The sequence below is a fragment of the Bos mutus genome, chromosome 13 (assembly GCF_027580195.1).
Source record: "Bos mutus isolate GX-2022 chromosome 13, NWIPB_WYAK_1.1, whole genome shotgun sequence".
Taxonomy (NCBI): domain Eukaryota; kingdom Metazoa; phylum Chordata; class Mammalia; order Artiodactyla; family Bovidae; genus Bos; species Bos mutus.
This window is the reverse complement of record NC_091629.1, coordinates 45,763,391-45,787,636: the sequence shown is the minus strand read 5'-3', so window position 1 is coordinate 45,787,636 and position 24,246 is coordinate 45,763,391. Positions and strand designations below refer to the sequence as shown.

General features: G+C 40.1%; 1 protein-coding gene across 9 annotated transcripts in view; it reads right to left on the bottom strand.

Annotated features, from left to right (window-relative positions):
• The window catches only part of TPX2 (TPX2 microtubule nucleation factor), a 57,820-nt gene extending 43,752 nt beyond the window's left edge, over positions 1-14,068 (bottom strand). For 2 of the 9 annotated variants that reach the window (XM_070381550.1, XM_070381551.1), the window contains exons 1-3: positions 13,467-14,068; positions 10,569-10,682; positions 481-658 (exon numbers count right to left, since the gene is read on the bottom strand). In XM_070381550.1, the coding sequence (XP_070237651.1) occupies positions 481-586 (106 nt within the window). In that variant the 5' untranslated portion in view covers positions 587-658; positions 10,569-10,682; positions 13,467-14,068. Of the gene's footprint in view, positions 1-480; positions 683-1,566; positions 1,641-10,568; positions 10,683-12,805; positions 12,883-13,466 lie in introns of all 9 variants that reach the window. The other 7 variants (XM_070381548.1, XM_005887911.3, XM_070381549.1 and 4 more) reach the window with 7 other exon arrangements.
• Positions 14,069-24,246: the final 10,178 nt, after the last annotated feature.

Sequence of the window (24,246 nt, the reverse complement as noted above, 5' to 3'; positions counted from 1 at the left end):
GACTGTGGTAGTAAATCAATGAACCAACGCAGGTGATAAAATCACATAGAACTTAATACACATGAAAATAAGTACAAGTGAAACTGGGGAAATCTGAGTAAGACTGGTGGAGTGTATCACTGTCAACATTCCAGCTGTGATGTTATACTCTATGCTCAGTGACAACAAAGCAAGTTTTTATGTGACTGCCCTCACTATAGACATGTAGTTGAATTTCAGTCAACTTTTTTCAACCGGATTTTACCATATGTTCATAAAACTTAAATATTCATCATTTTTAACTGCAAAACTTTGATTTCTACTGATAGTCCATTTCCAAAATAGTGGACATTTCAACTATTTCTATCATATTATGATGACAAAGTCTCTGAGTACAGAAAGGAATTTATGTTTTAGCTATCTACAATCCATTCTTCTGAAAGGTGCTCAGCACAAAGCAAGTCACTATCCCTTAAAACAACTAGAAAAGCAGACACTTACCAAACCAGGAATCTATGTGTTGCGTATCTTCCTCATCAGTCAAAGATGAAAAATTGATGAAGTCCGTTGGAGCATCATAGGAATAAGAGGTTGTGACTTGTGACATTGTGTTCCACCCTTGGTGCAAAACAGTAGGTTACTTCCAACGTTTGTGTCACTTTTCTCAACAGGTCACTTCCTAAGGAGATAAATGGTTCAGAAACTTGACTGCACATTTATCTAAGGTATTGGTACCCTATTTTGCTTTTACAATCACATATGCAATTCTGAAAATAACCTGGGCAATAGGCCTTACTTTTCAAATCACACTAAAAGTAAAGTTTACTTTTTCAGTAACTTAACACTCCTTGAAGTAATACATTGGAATTAGAAAGAGGCCAAATTTAATGAATACCTACAAAATGTCATGTACTGTGCTAAGTCTTTTACATTCATTATCTTATTTTCCTCAATCTACCGTTTTCTCATTTCCAGTCTCATCCATATCCAATGCATTTTCTCTTTGCCCTGAATAACCCAATTTCTGAAACACATCATAGCTACCAGCCAAAATCTTACTCATCATTCAAAGTCCAATTCAATCATCTCTAAAATCTTTCCCAATTTTCACCTACTGTTGCCCCTCCAAAGCCATTGTGCTTTTATACCATCTAATTTTATATTAGTTAACTATGCAGATCTCTCTCCTAGTAAACGCTAAGTTCCTGTAGACAAGGATGAATTCTACTCACTTGTGTATAACTCATCCATTAAGGTGCTCAGAACAGTATCTTATACATAGTAAAAAAATCTCAATAGTGTTTTGCCAAGTACAGGTTTCTTCTTTAAAAATACTTTTGTAAAAAATACTACTCCTGGGCATAAAGACAAATATCTTTAAAAATACATAAAAGGGACAACATGCAGATTAGGTTAAAAAAAAAAGATGTGGGCCCATCCTTACTTCTGCATACTTTGTACAGAAGAGCTGCCATGTGTCCTGTGTCCTCTGTCCTGTGGAAACCTGTGTAGGCGTGTCAGCCCCCCACTCCAACCCAATGTGGTTAAAAAAACAGCTGAAAGTAATAGCCTAAAGGCTATACTCACTTGGCAAATAATTTCCCTACGAAACCCAATGAATCATTTGTCTTCATTATGGAATGACATGGACTTAAAGTATTCTGTATCATGGAAGAGAAGTAGACATCAGTTAATGACTTACATACACATTTGCTAATTTAAGTACTTTCTTTAAGCCTTTATAAATACATGCTCATTTTTTAAATGAGATTACAAAAACAGCTTTCATAAAAATCCACAATGCCATATTACTTCACACACCCACACAATTTCTCTCAATCTCTCTCTACACACACAACAAATACACACACTTAACTTTTACTTTTTTTTTTCAATGAGATCATTGACATTTTGAATCTGCTTCACATATCGCAAGCATCTTCCATGTCAATATAGATATATCAGCAACTAATGACTGTGTTCTAATTTACTTATCCCCTATATTAGGACTGTCCCGATACTTTCACTTTAAAGATACTAATAAAAGAATATCCATGAAGCTAAGTTTCTGTATATATATACTTAATTCTTCCCTGAAGACAAATTCTTAAAGACAGAATCACTGGCTATTGACACATACTGTGAAAACGTTCCTCAGGAGAGTAATATTCCCTTGCGTTACAGAGAGGTGTGCCAGTTCTCTTCCAGGTACTAATAGCCCTCAGTATTCATTTTCTCTATATTATACCACTATACTTATGCTCTGAGATAAATTATGAGATTAGGTCCACCCAACAATGGCACCCCACTCCAGTACTCTTGCCTGGGAAATCCCATGGACGGAGAAGCCTGGTAGGCTGCAGTCCATGGGGTCGCTAGGAGTTGGGCACGACTGAGCAACTTCACTTTCACTTTTCACTTTCATGCAAGGAAATGGCAACCCACTCCAGTGTTCTTGCCTGGAGAATCCCAGGGACAGGGGAGCCTGGCGGGCTGCCATCCATGGGGTCACACAGAGTCGGACACGACTGAAATGACTTAGCAGTAGCAGCAACCTCATTGTTGCTCGGTGGTTTGGCCAGTGGACTTGGGTAATTTCTCTCAGTGGACTTGGGTAATTCAGAAGGAATTTGTTCTATTTGGTTTACATGGTGAAATCAATCTACGCACCAAAGAACATCATCTTCCCATGGTCTCCCCTATGAACTCACTGAAGCTATACCTCCACAGGTATCTTTATAACAATGCTCCAATTGAAGTACTTAGTGTAGAAATATGACATTTTGGAGTTGGGAGGAGTTTTAAACAACACCTATATTTTTCAGTTTATAGATAAAGATTAAATAAAGCAAAATGAGGTCCTCTAGGATCATACAACACTACTACTAATGATCATGGTAAAAACAAGGTACCAAAGGTGCTTACACATGCCAAGCACCATGAAATAACAATACTAAATACATACAATTTTAATACCCTCAACAATCCTCTAAAGCATCAATCATTCCCATCCTAGAAGAAGAAGCTGAAAGTAAGGGAAATTGAAAAAGACTTGCCCAATATCATAAAGTTATATAAAGGAAGAATCTGATCTAGAACTGAGGCGCCTGACTTTAGTATAATATGTTTTCTACATCATCTGCCCTCACCCTATGAATTAGAGAAGCATGTTAATGTAGTTATGGTCTATATTTGCATAGGAAACAGTACTGTATTTCTTTCCAAGTAGAGACAGTCTTCATAGTCTTTTACCCTGAATAGAGGATTCTTTATTATCCTCAATTCTTAAGTTTTCACACTTCCCAATTTCTACTTTCATTATTCAATTTAACTCAGTAAGCTATGTGTTAGCAGTTCACTCATACTTGCTAGTGGCCATAAATCTGGGCTTGATAATACTGGAGCTCCTTTCTCACTAATATTCAAGGATGAGACACTGTCTCACACAAAAAGTACAAGATTTAGTCTCAGACACAAAGGAATTCAAAATCTAGACAGGAGGCCTATCAGACTTAAAAGATGTGCTGTGAGTAGTCACTCAGTCGTGTCAGACTCTTTATGACCCCATGGACTGTAGCCTGTCAGGCTCCTCTGTCCATGAGATTCTCCAGGCAAGAATACTGGAGTGGGTTGCTATGCCCTCCTCCAGGGAATCTTCCCAACCCAGGAATCAAATCCAGGTCTCCTGCATTGCAGGTGGATTCTTTACCATTTGAGCCATCAGGGACACCTAGACTTATTTTAAGACTATTAATCAGACTTAAAGATAAGATGGTATAAATATTTAAATCATATAGTATGAACTATAAGCATAAAGAAAATTGGAGGTTAACATGGCTTAAGTCAAGCTATGATTAAATGTTTTTCATTGAACACCATCAAAACAGTAAAAAGTGCTCTAAGACAGAAATCACCCCCTTGATCACCAAGTTTCCAAGCCTGGAGTAGCAGCCATGGGACAGTTTGGCCAATAAGAACAAAGTAGGAATCTGCTGAGGGATTCATAAGAAAACTCATACTTTCCTAATATAGATATACTACAGCCCTTGCTCCTCCCCTTTTCCTTTACCTTGCTTCTTGCCTGAATGCAGATGTAATGGCTAGAACTACAGCAGTCATCATATACACAGGAGTAAATGGCCGAGAGTAACAGATATTACTGAGCTACTGATCAGTGATGATAAAATATCAGCAACCACCTACCTTCAGACAATAAAATTCTCTTCATATAGGTCCTTACTAAGCAATCCCAACATGGAAATACAGAATTCTAGGCCTCTCCCGGGCATTACTTGATGTATATGACAATGGGGAAGTTACTCCACTTTTCTGCCTACCTACTTCCCATAAACAAGAAAGAAAGTATTTTGAGTGCTATGATATGATCACTGCCTTTTGACCTTCTGATACCTTTCCTCTCCTTGACCATATTTCTACTCAAAGGACCCTATTGGAAGATTCTCCAGCAACTGACAGTGGCTAAAATTCCTCTGCTGTAAGAAGAAAGTTTTTCTATTCTTTGAACAAACATCCTAGAAGACATGGGAAAATCTTGGATTCCCATGATCTTAATGCCTAACCCAGGTCACTGGGAAGACTTCCCAGGCAGGAATGTTACAAAGACAAGTAAAGCTAGGGGGAGGGAAGAGGCAGGAATGTAATTGCAGCAATCCCACTTAGTCTTCTAAAAATCATGATTCCACCAAAGCATGCTGCTGAAAACTACCTGGAAAGAATTCAAATTTAACCCCTCACAGCCTTTTTTCTTTTTAAATTATGGAGCTACACTGCTAGGCTCTTTGGAAAATAATTTGCATTTTTCTTTGATAGTTCTTGCCAAAAGTAGAAATTTATCTTATAAACATGTATCTATGCATATATAGGAATATTCACAAAGCATTGTTCATAAAAGCCAAAAAACTGAATATGTGAATTTTACCAATAGATTAGTTGAATAAATTATGGCACAACCACATGTTGAGATATTAAGTAACTTTAATATTAAATAATGTTACATATGTGATTTCTACAGAATGAGCTCCAAGAACTATTAAATAAGAAAAGCAAAATGCACAAGTGTATGCTCTCATTCAAGTTAAAGAGGAAAGAGGTAATGTACACTCATGAATAGAAGACACAAAAGTGTTAACAGCATTTGGGACTGGGAAGAAAGCTGAGAGGTCTGGGTCAGGGGAACACTTTTCACTATATTAACTTTCGTATTCTATTATTTCAATGCATATCTTTGCAGTTTAAAGAGCTAGTTAAGCAGTATTATTATCCCCCAAAATCCATGGTGACAGTCCAGAAGTCATTAGGTTTTCTGGGATTTGTATTATTCTTATAATCCAGCAATAACTGTTAAACCTTTTGATTTTTGGAAATAATGCTTCCCATTTACACGGTCTATAAACTGGATACTAACTTCACATATCCAAATGATAAATATTTTCTTTGTTAATGTTTCTGTATAAAATCCTTTGTATTGACCTAATAAAAACTTGGAAAGCAAAGTTAAAAATAGTAATAACTATTAATTACTGAATACTTATGACAAGCAGACACTGTGTAGTGTTTTCATGTATTAACTCCACTAAATTCTCACAGTAATTCTATAAAGTGGTTACTATTATTAATTTCACAGATGAGAAAACTGAGGCACAGAGAGATTTACTATTTGTTCATGGTCATACACATAAGTAGCAGAGCCAGGATTTGAACTCAGACAAGCCCTAAAGGGAGTGTCCTTATCCACCACACTATCCACTGCCTCTCCTATCTGCTTAAAGATAGATATTTATGTAGATCAATATCAAATGTCAAGGAGTGAGAGACAATATTATTTAGATAATAACTTCCAAATACTGATTGTGTACTACAGGCCAAGCACAAGCACTTTACTAGGCACTTCATATAAATTATCTCATTTAAACTGTATTAACAAAATAGAAAGTAAATATCATCATCACTGTTTTACAAATAAGGAACTGACTCAGCTACTCCCTGGTGGCTCAGACAGTAAAGAGCCCACCTGTAATGCGGGAGACCCAGGTTTGATCTCTGGAAAATCCCCTGGAGAAGGAAATGACAACCCACTTCAGTATTCTTGCCTGGAAAATCCCACAGATGGAGGATCCTGGCAGGCTATAGTCCACGGGGTCACAAAAAGTCGGATACAACTTAGCGACTTCACTCAGTTCCTCCAGGATCCAAGCTACTGCAGGATCACAAACTGGCAGGTAGCAGTACTGAGTTATAAGACTTGGTCTATAGGATTACAAAATCTGAGGTCACTATAATATACAGGGTTTTCCTATCAATATTCCTTCAAAAATGAGGAGCCTGTTAGACAAATGCAAAAATAAACTATTCTCTACAGAAAAATTAAGCATTTTTAACAAGTTTTGCAAAAAGAACACCCTGGTAAATTAAAAACCCTATTCTAAGTATACCAAGAAAGCTCGGAGCTGAATCTTCTCATAAACTAAAACATCACCCCTTAATTTCTCTTTTTCTAAGTTTGTACTCTTGCATATAAATTTTTGCTATAAACAGATGGAGGTTTGTCTGAATCTCTCAGTTCAGAGTAAAAGGGACTACTCAAGCATCACAAGGAGGGATGTGCTCTGAAGTCTAGAACTGCATTTGATCAGTGCGGGTTAAAAGGCAAAGGGGGCTCAAACTTAAATATGCCTAATTTTTATGTAGGTTAAAAATTTAAAACTAAAATACTAATTTTTAAAATGATCTCTTTTTCAAAAAATCTTCTTTTGAGTCATCTTTTAGTCTAGTACACCCCTCTACCCTACTACCAAAAAAAAGGAACAAATAAATATATATCCATTGAGAAGTTTGACTCTCCTCAATAGAGAGTGACTGCACAAATACATGAACAAAACCAAAAGTAACTACTGGCAACTGCTTGCTTCATTACAGCACCTCTCCCACAAATATTAGGATGTAAAACCTTCAAAAACTAAAAGCCTTGTGGGAAATGAAACAGGCCAAAGCCAACTGTTTAAATGAGAGCCCCAAGCAGGGTGGAACTGGATGCTTTCCTGCACCCCTTAATCAAGATTGAATTTCTGTCAACAGGTTTCACTGAAAAAAAAAAAAAAAGCACATGCGTCAACCACATTCCCCAACACAAATCAAGCTGCCACAAGAGAATCGGCTTCACATTTCAAAATTACCTGAATCCACCACAGCTTCAGACTCCTGTAAAACTAAATATTCTGTGTGAAGAAATAGCTCTTCCTGACCAATAATCCTATGACAGACCTGAGGCTAAGGCTTCTCCTACATTATGAACTAGTTAGGTTCCTTTTAAAACTGCCTATTGAGTGCCATCCATCATATCACATAGCTTATTCTTGTTTCCAAAAAACAAAGTCTGAAAAGATACATATAATCCTTCCCCATAAGGAACTCACAGTTAATTGTGATACAGGGTGAACTGTGCAGTAATGAGGGCTAAACAAACAGCATTGTGGAAGTGCAGAAAAGGGTAATAGACGAAGGAGGGTCAGAGAAGGTTTGCTGGTGGAAGTGATACATAAAAGATACAGACAGACATGCAGAGTTCTGCAGGCTAAAGATGAATACTAAAAGGGAACCCTCTTACACTGTTGGTGGGAATGCAAACTAGTACAACCACTATGGAGAACAGTGTGGAGATTCCTTAAAAACCTGGAAATAGAACTGCCATACAACCCAGCAATCCCACTGCTAGGCATACACACCGAGGAAACCAGAATTGAAAGAGACACGTGTACCCCAATGTTCATCGCAGCACTGTTTATAATAGCCAGGACATGGAAGCAACCTAGATGTCCATCAGAAGATGAATGGATAAGAAAGCTGTGGTACATATACACAATGGAGTATTACTCAGCCATTAAAAAGAATACATTTAAATCAGTTCTATTGAGGTGCCTATTATACAGAGTGAAGTAAGCCAGAAAGAAAAACACCAATACAGTATAATAATGCTTATATATGGAATTTAGAAAGATGGTAATGATAACTCTGTATGCGAGACAGCAAAAGAGACACAGATGTCTAGAACAGTCTTTTGGACTCTGTGGGAGAGGGTGAGGGTGGGATGATTTGGGAGAACGGCACTGAAACATGTATAATATCATATGTGAAATGAATCACCAGGCCAGGTTTGATGCATGATACAGGGTGCTCGGGGCTGGTGCACTGGGATGACCCAGAGGGATGGTATAGGGAGGGAGGTGGGAGGGGGTTCAGGATGGGAACACGTGTACACCCGTAGCGGATTCATGTCAATGTATGGCAAAACCAACACAATATTGTAAAGTAATTTAGCCTCCAATTAAAATAAATAAATTTACATTTAAAAAAAAATAATAAAATACTAAAAAAAAAAAAAAAAAATAGGTTAGAATCACCAGAGAGAAATGGGAGGGTAGCTTAACAAAACCTTATTTTCAGACTTCAAGTGAACCAATAAAGACTGTTAATTAAAGATGTGCTATCAAAAATTTTACTCTATTGATCTAGTACGAAATGTTCACTGAATAAATTCTTACAGGATTAAAAAAAAAAAAAAGATGAATACTGACTTTTTCTAGCAGAAGAAATAAATGGAAAAGGAAAACACATACCGGGAAGCATGCAATTGAGAAAGATTATAAAAGAAACAATGTAACATATTTCCACATTCAACTGAAATTAACCTCCATGGCTCCCTGTCTCTCTTCACTCTCCAACCAAAAATAACCAGCCATGACAAGCTCTATAAATCAATAGGTGCAGGTTCAGAGCAGGGTGGAGGAAAGCTGGAAAAGGATGCATTCTAAGCAAGGCTGAAATAGCAGACCAGCAGCTCCTGAGCAAAACAAAGACTTTGGTGTGATAGATGATCTCAAGTACCTCAGAGTTCACTTGTGAACTGTCTTGCCTCGTTATTTTGGAGGAAAATCATGAGTTAAATAAATGGTAATACAACAGAATAAACAGAGGAAGTAAGGACCTCATTAGAAGTGTAGTTAAGTTAAAATGGTCCCATCCCAGGCAGTGCCATTTCCCCAGGGACACCCTCTCCTATTTCCACAAGGGATAAGAGATCTTGTTACACTACCACAAGTTAGAGTTGAGTTATTTTCATCTTACCCAGGGAGAAAATACCTACATTCTTTTTTTCTTTTTTTCCTATACATAGGATTAGCAAGAGACAGCAAATGCCAACACAATCCAGGCTGCAATTTTAATTGTTAATCAAAGTCACAAACCAAGTCTGAAGGAAGTTAATGGACTTTGTGTTTCCACATTTGTTTGCTAACTTCTATGTTGAAATCAGATCTGTTTACAGAAACAGATCTATGAAGCTTCCAAAATTGGGTCAATTTAAAATCCAATGACAATCTCTCACTGTCCAAGCACTTAGAAGTCAGCACAGGACACAAGGACATTTGTTCTAATTCATCACTGTCCAAAAATCTCAAGCAAACACACTTTTCTATCACTTTCCTTCCAAACTTTCATATTTCATTTTTGAATGATTACAAATTCAGTTCCACTTTTTTTATTCATCCACAGAACTCTATAAACCATAATTCACTCTTACATGACTAATAGAACCTGGATAGAAATCAAAGATGCCGTTTACCTCTAGGCCAATTAACAACTCTTACCTTTACCAAAGTGTTCTGATGTTCCAAAAGTAAGTAGCTAAGAGACTTTGTAAGGGCTGACAGTCAGTGGGGCTATAGGAGGTTACAATCCTAGTCAAATCTCACTCAGTCTTACAGAGAATGATATCCCTCAAAAGGTGTCTGGTTTGGAAAGCAGAAGTGAAGTGAAGTGAAGTCGCTCAGTCGTGTCCGACTCTTTGCGACCCCATGGACAGTAGCCTACCAGGCTCCACCGTCCATGGGATTTTCCAAGCAAGAATACTGGAGTGGGCTGCCGTTTCCTTCTCCAGATTGGAAAGCAGACACCTCAAAAAGTGATTACCAATGAGGTGGCAAGGGGTGAGATAGACAGTGACAGAGTTGGAAGATTTTGAATGCTAAATTTTTTTATATTACTTTTATTTTTGCACCTCGTGAATCTAAATATTAAATATTTTAGAAATATAAAATTGTGCCTGTGTGATGTACACTGTCAGTGGATAGGTCAATTTGTTGTTTTGTACGAAGTCTTAAAAACATCCATTCTTTTTGACCAGTGATTCCACTGGATAAAATACTACAGCAGAACCATATAATGAAATAATATATTAGCCATTAAAATTATGTTACAGAAAATTTTAATGAAATGACAAAATTTTCATAGCCTAATTATAAAGTGGAAACAAATGATAGTTATTAGTGCATGATTTCTTAAAACCAAATATACGTTACCCACCCTGCCCCCCCCAAATTGGAAGGAAATCTACCAAAATGTTAGCCATAATTTATCTGAGAAGCAGGATAGTGGGTGACATTATTTTCTTTTCCATATTAAATAAATTTTCTTCCAAAATGTTATTATAAAGATGAATTAAAATTATTTAAATAATTTTTAAGCTATTAGCGGTCCCCTTATTTTTCAATGTAACACTGTGAACACAGCCTTACCTGTGGTTTAATCTGGTCAGTACCCCTGACTACAGACTTTATTCAAAGATGCAATATACTCTTTCACCTCTCTTCTGAAATTCTGAAGTCCAGAAAATACTTCTTTTCCAGAATCTGAAAGAAGCAGAAAGATGATGAAACAGGTTTAAGTTCTTTGTAGCAAAAAAGGTTAGCAGAGAACAGAAGGGGTGGTATAAAACACCAAGGATAACCATGCTTAAAACCAGAGTACTTCCGAGAGCTAAGGTCTAAATAGCATGATGCCCCCTAAACACCAAACTTAACTATTATTGTTTCTTTAGTGTAAAAGTGTTCTTAAAGTTTTTTAGGATATATGTGCTATGTCCCTGTGTTTTTGCTGTTACATACTTCCACTTCAGAGCAACCTCTCCACAGTCTGCAACTGAGGAACACTAACATCAAGGGGTCATTAGTGTGTGTCCTATTCAAATATCAGGACAAAGTGTAGGCATACTGTATATGAAAAAAATTTACTACCTTTTTAAATTTAAAAAAGTAGAAACAGCATTTTATTTAAAAAATTTCTAAAGTTTGCTCCTACATACAATTTTATACCTTTCTCACTAACCTTTAATTTCCCCCAATCAAGTTTCTTTAAGCAAACAAACAAAAACAGAACCCCTTCCAGTTACCTATACTTTCTTCACAAAGTACCTTGGCAGGTGAACTGTCTCAAACACAGATCTATTCACAGAACTGACTGGGTTGTTCAATGTCCCTGGAGTAAATTCTGCTTCCTACCTTTACCCATGGCAAAGAAAATTCGTTTGCCAAAGGACAATTAAATCTCTCCTCCTGGGGACTTCCCTGGTGGTCCAGAGGTTGGGAATCTGCCTGTCAATGCAGGGAACATGGTTTAATCCCTGGTCCGGGACCTAGGATGCCACATGCCATGGAGCAACGAAGCCTACAAGCCACAACTACTGAAGCTTGCATGCCTTAAGGTCCGCAAGAGAAGACACTCGCACACCACAACCAGAGAAAGCCTAAGCACAGCAAAATGAAGAGCACATGTGCCGCAATGAAGACCCAGTTCAGCCATAAACTAAAGACTTGAAAAAAAAAAAACTCAAAACTTTCTAAAAAAATAAAAAACCATAAAACTCTCCTCCTCCTTTCCTCCCCAACAATTCCAAAAGAATTAGGGAAAGGCTAAAGAAAAAATACACATAGGAAATATGGGAGAACTCTGACCCTCTCCTGGTGCCTAAGAAATAAAGGACCCTTCCACTAATCTTGTCACCTATTGAAACTTATTTGCAGCTACAGGATAAGGTAACTTTATTAAGGTCAGAATGCACAGACTTAAGCATAAGGCTGGCCAAAATAACTGTTTTATTTAAATGACTTGAAGGTTTAAACAAATTTATCAACCTAATTCAATATACTCAGTTTTTCATACCTGAAATTTTGTAGTCAATTTAAGATAACACCTTCTTGCCTTTCCAATTCAACAGATATTGAATTGGTGGTTTCCATGCACCAAGACTGCCCTGGTTCCTAACTGAACTCTATCAAGAGCAGTTTGTGTCCCTCCTGCTCCCCAAAGCTACCTTTGCCTGTTTTAAGCCTCAACAATCTCCCTTACCTCTAAACTGCCAGGTGCTTACAATACAAAAACTAGAATATGCAGATGCTATCTTGTCTTGTTCTAATTGTCACTTGTCAACTTGAATCAGACTTTTGTCCTCAAGCATACCAGAAACCCTTTGACTGTACACACACAGTATCTTACACCAATCTGAGCACAGAGTATAACCTCAAAGATCAATTAGCTAAGTGAGCTAGGAGTCACAATAATTTTTATCCCAAGACTGACAACCTAATACTGAATTGACACGCCCACAGTACAAAACCAAAACAACCAACCAAAGGGACTCAAGTTTGATTTAGGGGTGGCTTGACAGGGGGTGTGATACACTGAGGCTGCAACACAAAAATATCCTTAGTATTGCAGCAAATAGTTCGAATTTTGACATCTCATGAGACAATTTCAAAGACAGGCCATAGATTATCAAGACAAGGTAAGGCTGAATCAGGGCAAACTCCAAGTGATGATCTTAAAGCAAAATCTGTAGAGCACTCAGATGCTATCTTGTCCTAAGCAGGACTGATTGGAAGTTCTTGGTACCTAAGTACTAGAAAATTGTGAGAAAAAGAAACCACTAATGAAGAAAACCGGGGAAGGAAATGGCAACCCACTCCAGTATTCTTGCCTGGAGAATCCCGTGGACAAAGGAGCCTGGTGGGCTGCCGTCTACGGGGTCGCACAGAGCCGGACACGACGAAGCGACTTAGCAGCAGCAGCAGCAGCAATGAAGAAAACAGGGAGAAAAACAATCCTACAATATTATAATCTGGTTCACTTTTTCTTTCCACTCCAATCTGTTAAGTGTTTTAGGACAGGAAATCAGAAAGGCAATAATACCCCGTGATGCACACAAAGGGGGAGAACTGATAAAACCGAATGAATTTTAAATCCCCCAACAGGAAGTTAACTCCAAGTCGAATTACACGCCTTCAATTATGTTCTCACTTCCTTTACTTCTATTTTACAAAATAGTTATGAGATGCAGTTGTTTCGTGGCCACACCTGTTTTCCTCCACCAAACGCCACACGTCTTGAGGGCGGGCTACTGTATCACCCATTTCTAGAAATTTATCTAGATTACGGGCCTCATTTCCCCTCCTATAAAAGAGTGCTAAGACTAGCACCGACTTCACTGGCTTGGGAAGAAAATTAAATGAAAAAACACACAGTGCTGAGTCCAGTAAACTCTAATTGCCTGTGTGCTGGGTAATAATATAATTGTCATTACCCTTAGCCCACAGCCTCGCCCTAATTCCTCCATTTCCCACGCTGGCCTCCGCCTCTACCTGCTAACACAGCCTGCTAGACCCGGTCCGCCGAACTTCACGGGGAAATCCTGTCGCGAAGGGAAGGGAGGCCGGAAGCTCCGCTCCTGCACCGCGGGTCAGGGCGGCACCCCCGCAGTACACGTCCCAGGAGCTGCGCCCTCCACGCGGAGACCTCCAGTCGCTTGAAATTAGGGTGAAGACCGCCGGGCGCCCCAATTGCTCCTCTTCCCTCCTCACTGCTCACCTCAGCCCAGCGCTGTCAACCGACCGCCGCGAAAACCCGCCGCGGGACTCATTCAGTACCGTTGAAAAATTTGAACGCAGACTCTGCACAAATGCACCAATCAGCGTGCCGGGAACCGGCAATCCCAGCCTTCCGATTGGCCCCTTAGATCCTGGCGACGCCGGAAGTCAGGGTGAGGGACAAGCAAACAACCGGCCCCGAAGGCTTCTGGGAAATGTAGTGTAACTGCGAGAGCCGGTTGCAACAACTCGACGAACGAAGTTACTACAAAGCCCAGAATGCTCCGCTACAAACTATTTGGGATAGGTGGTTAAAAATCCCCCTGCAGATGCGGGAGACAGAAGAGACACGGGTTCGATCTCTGGGTTGGAAAGATCCTCTTGAAGAGGCTTCCCTGGTGGCTCAAACGGTAAAACGTCTGCCCGCAATGCGGGAAACCCGGATTTGATTCCTGGGTCGGGAACATCCCCCGGATAAGGAAATGGCAATCCACTCCAGCACTCTTGCCTGGAAAATCCCATAGATGGAGGAGCCTGATAGGCTACAGTAAGAGTCGGACACGTCCTTTCCTTTCTTTCTTTTTTTTCCCTTCCTTTTTTTTTTTTCTTTCCTTCCTTGAAGAGAGCTTGGCAACCCACTCCAGTAGTCTTGCTGGAGAATCCCATGGACAGAGGAGCCTGGAGGGCTAACGTCCATAGGTCGCAAAGAGTAGGACACGACTGAAGCGACTTAGCACGCTCCCTGCAATGCGGCATAGACTGGCCCTTAGATTCTTTGCCAACTGTGGAGTCTCTCAAACTTTTCATCCAAGTCCACGCCCGGATGTTAGTGCCTGAAGCCACGGTTTTTAGAGGATTGTTCTTTTCTCCTTTAATTCCAACATCCTTGGTTGTATTACCCTCGTATTGTAGAAGAGAAAACAAAGGCTTAGAGAAGTTGAGTAAACTTGTTTGAAATCACGTTTTTTTTTAAGTGGAGAAGATGGGATTTGCATTAAGAACATCTAGTCCTATTTATCATCAATAATCACTTAGGAGGTAATAGCAGCAACAAGAACAAAAAGATCAACCTTCACCCCACACACACCCCCCTCGGAATTTTGTTTTAGTCTGTGGCACTTTCAAGTGCCCAGGCAATTCTCATATGCAGCCGGGATTGAGAAGCATTACTCCAAACCAGTAGTTCTCAAAGAACTAGATGATCAGTATAGTTGGAAACTTGTTAGAAATGTAAATTTTAGGTCCCACGTGAGACTTATTGAATCAGAAACTCTGAGAGTGGGCACAGCAATCTGTGTTTTCTATCAGCCCCTCAGGTGATACTGATGCCCACTGAGTTTTGAGACCCCTGCTCTAAACCAAGTGACACTAACAAAATCTCAGGCCTCGGGACCTATTTGTGTTGACAAGAAGGGTTTGAGCCGGATGGTCTTGGCTCTAGATTCTCCCAGGACCCCTGTTATTCCACCCAGCATTCTGTGAGGCTGAGATGCCTGCTGCAGATTCTGGCGCCACGTTACCCGAGTGGCCCAGGAATCCTAGGTGCAGAGGGATGTCCACTCTGTTGCAGCGTGTTACTTCTCCTTCAAGTCGTCTGCGCCCTCCTGGATATTCTCCGTCTGCAACAAGAGCCCGGTGCGTTTTCCAGGAGCCCCTCGCCCACCTAGAACGACCACACACCAAAGGACAATGTCACTGCAACACCTTCCGACTTCACACTGCGCCTCACACTGAGCACAGAGGCTCTGGGGCGCCAAGAACACCTTTCTCATGGCAAATATTATTAGAATTCAGATGTCCCTCTCTAAGAAAAAAGGGAGGAGATGGTCACTAAAGCATAAAATCTGGATATATTTTAACGGCTTTTAGGGCTGGACTTTTGGAGCAAAAAGATTACTCATGGCAGACCATAGCCTCTGTCACAACCATGAGCTTTGGGCTCTCCAGAGAAATTTCTGGCTCCTTAAAGAAAAGTTTCACTGACTTGACCTAGTGTCTCAACATTTTCTGGTCATGGATGCTTTTGCGGCTAATGAATTCTCTGGATCAGTGCTGCCCCATAGAACTTTCTGTGGTAATGGAACTCTTCTACCCTGTGTGGGCCAACACAGTGACACCACATGGCTAGTGAACATTCAAAATGTGGAAAAGGCAACTGCAGAAGGGAACATATAATTTTATTTAAACTTAACTAATTTGCATTTAAATACTGTATTGGATAGCTTGGGTCTAGAATTCCATGCACCCTCAAAATATTCATGTGAATATAAACACATATTTTTTAAAATATGTTTTGAGGGGGTTGTGGAGAAGAATGGATTATCAAACTTGGCCTCCAACACCCCTCAGGGTTCTGCACAAGTAGGGAGCGGGGCGGGTGGGAGGAGGGGTCCTCTTCTCAACCTGAGAAATTTCTTTTTTTTAAATATGTTTTTTTAATATATTGGATTTTGTATAATCTTCAGTTTGGAATGGGGATAAACTAACTTTTTCTTCAAAAGGACACAAATCTGAGGAACTTTCTGGAGTGATACAGATGTTCCATATCTGGATCTGATGGTTACACTGATGTATAATAGGTAAAATTTGGTAAGTTGTACCTTTAAGATTTGTGTATTTTACTATATGTAAATTATGCTTAGTAAAAATACATAAAATTTTTTTTAAAAGATCAGTGTTCATAATTTTAAAAAGCTACAAAAGTTTTAACAAATAAGCCTAAAACTTTTACAGGAAATTTTAAAACTGAAACTTTGTTGAATAACTATAAAAATAATTAAATAAGGCTTGGGTGTCCCTGGTGACTCAGGCTGTACAGAATCTGCCTGCAGTACAGGAGACCTGGGTTCGATCCTTGAGTTGGAAAGATCTCCTGGAAAAGGGAATGTCTGCCTACTCCAGTATTCTTGCCTGGAGAATACCATGGACAGAGGAGCCTGGTGGGCTACAGTCCATGGGGTTGCAAAGAGTCAGATGTGACTGGGTGACTCACGCTTTCATATATGTTATTAATGAATGGTGCGATCTAATACTGTAAATTCTCCATATTAACAGTTAAATACAATTCTAATGAAAATCCAATACATGTTTGTCATGGAATTTGCCAAATTGACTTTAAAATTCACATGGAAGAAAAAAATAGAAGAATTGGCATCTGAATTTTGAAAAATAATAGGGGGAATTGCCATACCAGATCTCATAAATATTAACATATTACAAAATTATAATTTTTAAAGTATCATTAATTGATTCCATGAGGATACAATCAGCAAAATCCAGTTGGGACAACTAGACAACAAGAAAACAAAAGATCTAGTTTTTTCAAAAAATAAACAGAAAAAAAAAAAAAAGCAAAAAAATACAGCAAGAGTAGAGTTTTTTGGTTTGTTTTTGTTTTTCAATATTCCTTATTTCTAGAGATACAAATAGAAAGGGTAAGGATGAAATAACTCTAGAATTTGCTTCAAAATAATCTGGAGTATGCCAAGAAGAGAAGATGGGAATATAGCTGAAACAAGGTTAGCCACAAATTGATAATTGTTAAAACTGAGTAACAGGAGGTTTTCCCTAGTGGTCCAGTGGCTGAAGACTCCATGCTCCCAATGCAGGGATCCCAGTTCAATTCCTGGTAAGGGAACTAGATCCCACATGCTGCAACTAAAGATGCCGCATGCTGCAATGAAGATCAAAGATCCCATTTGCCCCAACTAAGACCTAGTGCAGCCAAATAAATAAGTAAAACATTTTTAAAAAACCTGACTGACAGGTTCATGATACATATATACATGCATGCATGCGTGCCAAGTCACTTCGTGCCTGATTCTTTGCGACCCAATGAACTATAGCCCACCAGGCCCCTCTCTCCATGGGAATTTCCAAGTTAAGAACACTGGAGTGGGTTGCCATGCCCTCCTCCAGGGGATCTTCCTGACCCGGGGGTCAAAGTTGCATCTCTTATGTCTCCTGCGTTGGTGGGAGAGTTCTTTACCACTAGCACCACCTGGGAAGCCCACGTATATACATATTCAAACATAAATGCATTTGAAATTTTCCACAGTTTTTTAAAGTAGGATACTGGCATAGAAATTTTGTTAACAACAGCAAAAGATCAGTAGAAGAATTTAAGAGTGCAGACACAGACCCATGGATATCAGAATTTAGTAAATGCTGAGTAGAATTTCAAATCAAATGGAACAAATAATGGATTTGGGACATTTGCTTTTCATTTGGGGAAAATATTATGTTAGATTTTTATCCAGTACTATTTACAAAACAAATTTCAGATGAATTAAAACCCTAAAGATATAAAATAATTAAAATTTTTACAGCTAAAAATATGACATCATATAGGAAATTTTAAAGTAAGATAAAAGAAAAAAACTGAGACACAAAGGAAAAGACTGACCAAATCAAAACTTTAAAATTCTGTTTGACAAAAGAAAAACAAACAGGGACTTCCCTCCTGGTCTCGTGGTTAAGAATCCACCTGCCAGTGTACAGGACGCCAGTTCAATCCCTGGTCCAGGAACTAAGATCCCACATGCCTCAAGGCAACAAACCCCACTGAGCTCATGAGCTCTAAAGCCCCCTGTTCTGCAACCAGAGAGGCCACCACAGCGAGAAGCCCTTGCACCACAACTAGAGAGTAGCAATGAAGACCCAACACAGCCATAAATAAATAAATAATAAAATTATTTTTAAAAAAGAAAAACAACAAAATCAAATATTTCCAAAACATCTAACAAAATGCAAACAACAACAACAAAAACCCTCCTAAGAATCAGTGATAGGAGAAGGCAATGGCACCCCACTCCAGTACTCTTGCCTGGAAAATCCCATGGATGGAGGAGCCTGGTAGGCTGAAGTCCATGGGGTCGCTAAGAGACGGACACGCCTGAGCGACTTCACTTTCACTTTTCACTTTTATGCATTGGAGAAGGAAATGGCAACCCACTCCAGTGTTCTTGCCTGGAGAATCCCAGGGACCTGGGAGCCTGGTGGGCTGCCGTCTCTGGGGTCACACAGAGTTGGACACGACTGAAGCGACTTAGCAGCAGCAAGAATCAGTGATAAGAGGACAAAAGTTCCATAGGCGTGGGAGTGGGAGGGAAGGCAATTCGTAGAAGAAGTAACAAAACTGGCCATTAAGACATGAAAAGATGCTTGGTCTCAGCAGTAATGCTGAAATTTAATTTTAAGTTTAATGAAACAAACAAGTATTGTCTTTCACCTATCAGATTGACCAAAATTAAAAGTGTGATGATATCAATAATTTACAAGGTAACTCAGAAGATGGGCGAATGGATGGGCTCAGCTGTTTTAAAGGGCAACTTGGCAACATCTATTTAAAATGTCAAACATGTGTGCCCTGCAACCTAGAACTTCTATTTCTAGATTTAGTTCCAAGAGACACACTTATCATCTTTCACATGAAGACACAGTCTCTGCAACATTTATGGAGCGCCTACTATGTGTCAGTCGCTATGCTAAGTGAGGGGATGCAGTAGTGAAAAGACAGACAAAAATCTCTGTCTTCAGGGAGCTGACATACTAGTGGAGAAGACAGACACTAAACAAGGTAAATAAATAAGTATCTCATAAATGAGATCTCATAATATAAATGATATCTCATAATAGGTGAATAAATGCAAAGCTGTCTGCTCACCAGGCCCCTAAGGGTAGATGAAAAGAAGAGGAGAAACAGAGGGCTGGACAGAGACAAAGGGAGGACAGGGCTTGCCTAGGCTTTGGCAGTTCACTGACCTCCAGGTACATGCAGGGCCATGGGCAGGGAAGGTAAATGTGCTTGTTTTATATTAGAAGAGAAGGGGTATCAAAGCTGTGCTGTGTTCAGGGCCTACTAGGCAGAAAGTGCTCAGTGAATGAATGAACCAATGCCAGAAGGCTGTGTGCAAGAACTTCCCAAGTCCTCCCAAATTAACAAGAGGTAAGCCTGGCCCCAGAGAGTCCTTCTGCATCCATTAATATGGTATGATGGGTCTCAAGTTCCCATTATTTATGAATAGGAGACATCAAGGTCTGAAATCACCAAAGAATTTTAGACCTGAAAGAAACACAGATACATCCGGTTAGCTTCATCCATAATTTCAGTCATGACTGTTTTGGCCTTATCCATGTAAAAGGGTAAATATAAATAGGGTAGTTCAGGGACATTTGGATGAAGACTTGAAGAAGGAGGAGTAAGTTATGCAGATATCTTAAGGAAGAGTGTTCTAGGCAGAAGGAACAGCCAGTGCAAAGGCAGGAGCAGAGAGGAATGTTTTAGAAATAGCTAGGAAGTCAGGGTGGTTGGTGGTGAAGGGAATGGCAATCCACTCCAGTATTCTTGCCTGGAGAATTCCATGGATAGAGGATCCTGGCAGGCTACAGTCCATGGGTCAAAAAGAGTCAGACAGGATTAAGCGACTAACACACACACAGGGTGGCTGGATCAAACAGAAAGGAGGAGAGTTTCAGGAAATGAGGCCAGAGATATTCCCAGGCAGGATGTAGATCAAGTGGGCCTTAGTAAGGAAATTCATTTTTACTCTGAATAAGGTGGGAGTCCTGGGAGGGTTTTGAGCATTGATTTACTCTCTACTTCTAATGGGATAACTCTGGCTACTATGCTGAAAACAGGGGGATGGGGAACGAGAGTAGAAATAGGGATATCAATTAGTAGGCTGTTGCATTGTAGTTGTGAGAAATTGGAAACTCCCTAACTGTCCATTAGTAGGGGGGCTGTTTCAGTAAACTGTCTATAAGATGGAACACTAAGCATCAGTTCAAAAAGAGTTCGATAGATCTGGACCAATAGGGAGCTATCTTTGAAGCACATTATTGAGTTAAAACACAAAGTGCTGATTGTGGGTTTGTTTTTTCATTATGAAACCATTATGTTTTTTTTTTTTCTGGACCTTAAGTATTTTTTTTATTGTAGTATAATTGATCATTATTTTTTTAATATGCAAAACAGTGCAACACTTTTCCCACAGGTGTGAAGAAGTAATAACAGCTAGCACTTACCTGGCACTTACCACATACCAAGCACTCTTTGAAGTACTTTGCGCATAACTCATTTCATCCTAACAATAACCCTGTAATGTAAGTGATGTTGTATTTCCATTTTATAGATTGAGGAAATTGAGACTCAGAGAGTGGGAACTTCAGAGGGAAGGAACTAAACAGGACACATGGATAGAAACAATAATTGGAGATTTATCTTTAATTGGTTAAAAAGAATATATCCATGTATTATTAATATTTGTGTACTTTGAGTTTATTATTTCTTATAATGGAAGAGGAAAGATGTCTGCAAAGGAGAAGTGCAGGAAGCCAAGCTCTGTATTTAAAAAGTGAGAAGGAAAGACCCAACTTTTACTCCTACCCCTTCCAAATCTTCTTCATTCCATGTCTGTCACTCCCTCCACCATCCAACCGGTGGTCACCAGGCTAGAAATCCAGACCTGCCTTTCAGCTCAGTGGAGACCACCTACTTCAAGAATAAACAACAGCTAGTCACTGGCTCTAGGTGGCGGCATAACCCTCAGACACCTGTAGGCGAGTTGGTTGTGATCACCCAGTGACACCCCCTGGAGAAGTTTGCAAGTGTGAGCCATTGGTGACAGTCATCAAAAGGATCTGTCTTCTACAGTTCCCATCCAACCAAACACGGAGCTCTGTGGGTGTCCTGGTCTCTTCCTGGCTGATGTGGAATCCATTCTGGAGGAAGAATTACAGATACCTTGTTGTTATTGTTCAGCTGCTAAGTTGTGTCTGACTCTTTTCAACCCCATGGACTGTAGTCCACCAGGCTCCTCTATCCTCCACTGTCTCCTGGAGTTTGCTCAAATTCATGTCTGTTGAGTCAGCCCATCTTGGGTGGCCCTGCACACCATGGATTATAACTTCGAGTTACACAAGCCCCTTCACCATGACAAGGCTGTGATCCATGAAGACACTTTGTGCGTTAGTCACTCGATCGAGTATGACTCTCTGTGATCCCATGGACTGTAGCCCACCAGGCTCCTCTGTCCATGGAATTTTCCAGTCAAGAATACTGGAGTGGGTAGCCATTCCCTTCTCCAGGGGATCTTCCCTACCCAGGGATCGAACCTGGATTTCCCACGTTACTTGGGGATTTACCATCTGAGCCACAAGGGATGACACCTTGGCACACAGCAAATAAATTAGCACACAGTAATTAAAAGCGATGAACTATAGGAAACAACCAAGCATCCATCAACTGATGAATGGATAAATAAAATGTGGTAAATCCATACAGTGGCATAGTATTCTTTAATAAAAGGAATAAAATACTGATATATACAACAAAATAGATGAACCAGAAACATTATACTAAATAAAAGAAGCCAGACTCAAAAGGACAAATACTGTATAATTCCATCCATATGAAATTTCCAGACTAGGCAAATTCAGAGACAGAGGAAAATGAGTGGTGCCTTTGTATTCTTCACTTCCCTTGTGGCTCAGCTGGTAAAGAATCTGCCTGTGATGTGGGAGACCTGGGTTCGATCCCTGGGTTGAGAAGATCCCCTGAAGAAGGGAAAGGCTACCCACTCCAGTATTCTGGCCTGGATAGTCCATGAGGTCGCAAAGAGTTGGACAAAACTGAGCGACTTTCACTTCACTTTCACTTTTGTATTCTTCTCGAAGTTGGAAAAGGGAAATCACTTGAAATTCCATCCTGTGCATTTGCAGTGGACCCTGGCCTAGGTCAAGGCTTTAATATTGGAGACTTTTTCTATTTTAAAAAAAACTTTCTAAATTACAAAAATTATATATGCTTATGCATCTCTTCAGAGAAGGCAATGGCACCCCACTCCAGTACTCTTGCCTGGAAAATCCCATGGGTGGAGGAGCCTGGTGGGCTGCCGTCTATGGGGTCGCACAGAGTCGGACAGGACTGAGCGACTTCACTTTTACTTTTCACTTTTATGCATTGGAGGAGGAAATGGCAACCCACTCCAGTGTTCTAGCCTGGAGAATCCCAGGGACAGGGGGGCCTGGTGGGCTGCCGTCTATGGGGTCACCCAGAGTTGGACACGACTGAAGCGACTTAGCAGCAGCAGCAGCATGCATCTCTTACGTCTCCTGCACTGGCAGGCAGGTTCTTTACCACTAGCGCCACCTGGGAAGCCCATAAACATACTACTATTTTGTTAATTGTCTGCTATAATGAACAACTGGATAGTTTCCATATTTTTGCTATAACAAGTAGTACTGCTAGAAACATCCTTATACCTGCATGTCACACATGTGTTAAGAGTTATTTTAGAACATATATAAAAAAATAGAATTGCTGGGTCATATGTTGTGGCATCTTCAATTCTACTCTGTAACAATAAATTTTTTTCCCAAAGTTATTCTGTATTCTTTTTTTTTTTAGATTACTTTTTTATTTATTTTTGACTGTGCTGGGTCTTTGTTGCTGTGCAGCCTTTCTCTAGTTGGAGCGAGCAGGGGCTACTCTCTAGTAGAGGTGCATGGGCTTCTCATTGTGGTGGCTTCTCTTGTTGCAGAATACAGGTTCTAGGCACACCGGCTTCATTAGTTGTGGCACACAAGCATAGCTGCCCCATGGCATGTGGAATCTTCCCAGACCAGGGATCGAACTGATGTCCCCTGCATTGGCAGGCGGATTCTTTACCACTGGACCACCAGGGAAGTCTCTATTCCATATTCTTGAATGGAATATTCAAAAATATTCCTGAACCATATTCCTTCCATATTCCTGAACCATACTTGATTTTATCCAATTTTCCTCTGCCAAGGTGAGGGAGATGCTGGCAAGCAGGCAGCACCATTCCCTCCAGTTCCTGCACTGGATTGATGGTTTGCTTTCTGAGAGTTGATTGAAAGGAGCTCTAGAAGTCAGTCAAAGGCAAGATATTTACCAAAATTTAGGACATCATTAAAATAATCTGGAGGGAGGAAACAAGATGGCAAATTAGAAGGACTTGAACTCACTGACTCTCATGAAAACACCAAAAATAAGAACTGGTGTTGGAGAAGACTCTTGAGAGTCCCTTGGACTGCAAGGAGATCCAACCAGTCCATTCTGAAGGACCATCAGCCCTGGGATTTCTTTGGAAGGAATGATGCTGAAGCTGAAACTCCAGTACTTTGGCCACCTCATGCGAAGAGTTGACTCATTGGAAAAGACTCTGATGCTGGGAGGGATTGGGGGCAGGAGGAGAAGGGGACGACAGAGGATGAGATGGCTGGATGGCATCACTGACTCGATGGACGTGAGTCTCAGTGAACTCCAGGAGTTGGTGATGGACAGGGAGGCCTGGTGTGCTGCGATTCATGCGGTTGCAAAGAGTCGGACATGACTGAGCGACTGATCTGATCTGATCTGATCTGAACAATCATAGACCAAAAAGAAGACAGATTTTCTCATTTGCCAATCTGATGGAATTTCAGATTTGCCAATCTGATGAATGTGAAATGGTATCTCACTGAGGTTTTCATCTGCATTTTCCCTGATAACTATTGGGGTTGAGCATCTACCTCAGTCTCTGTGGTTTAT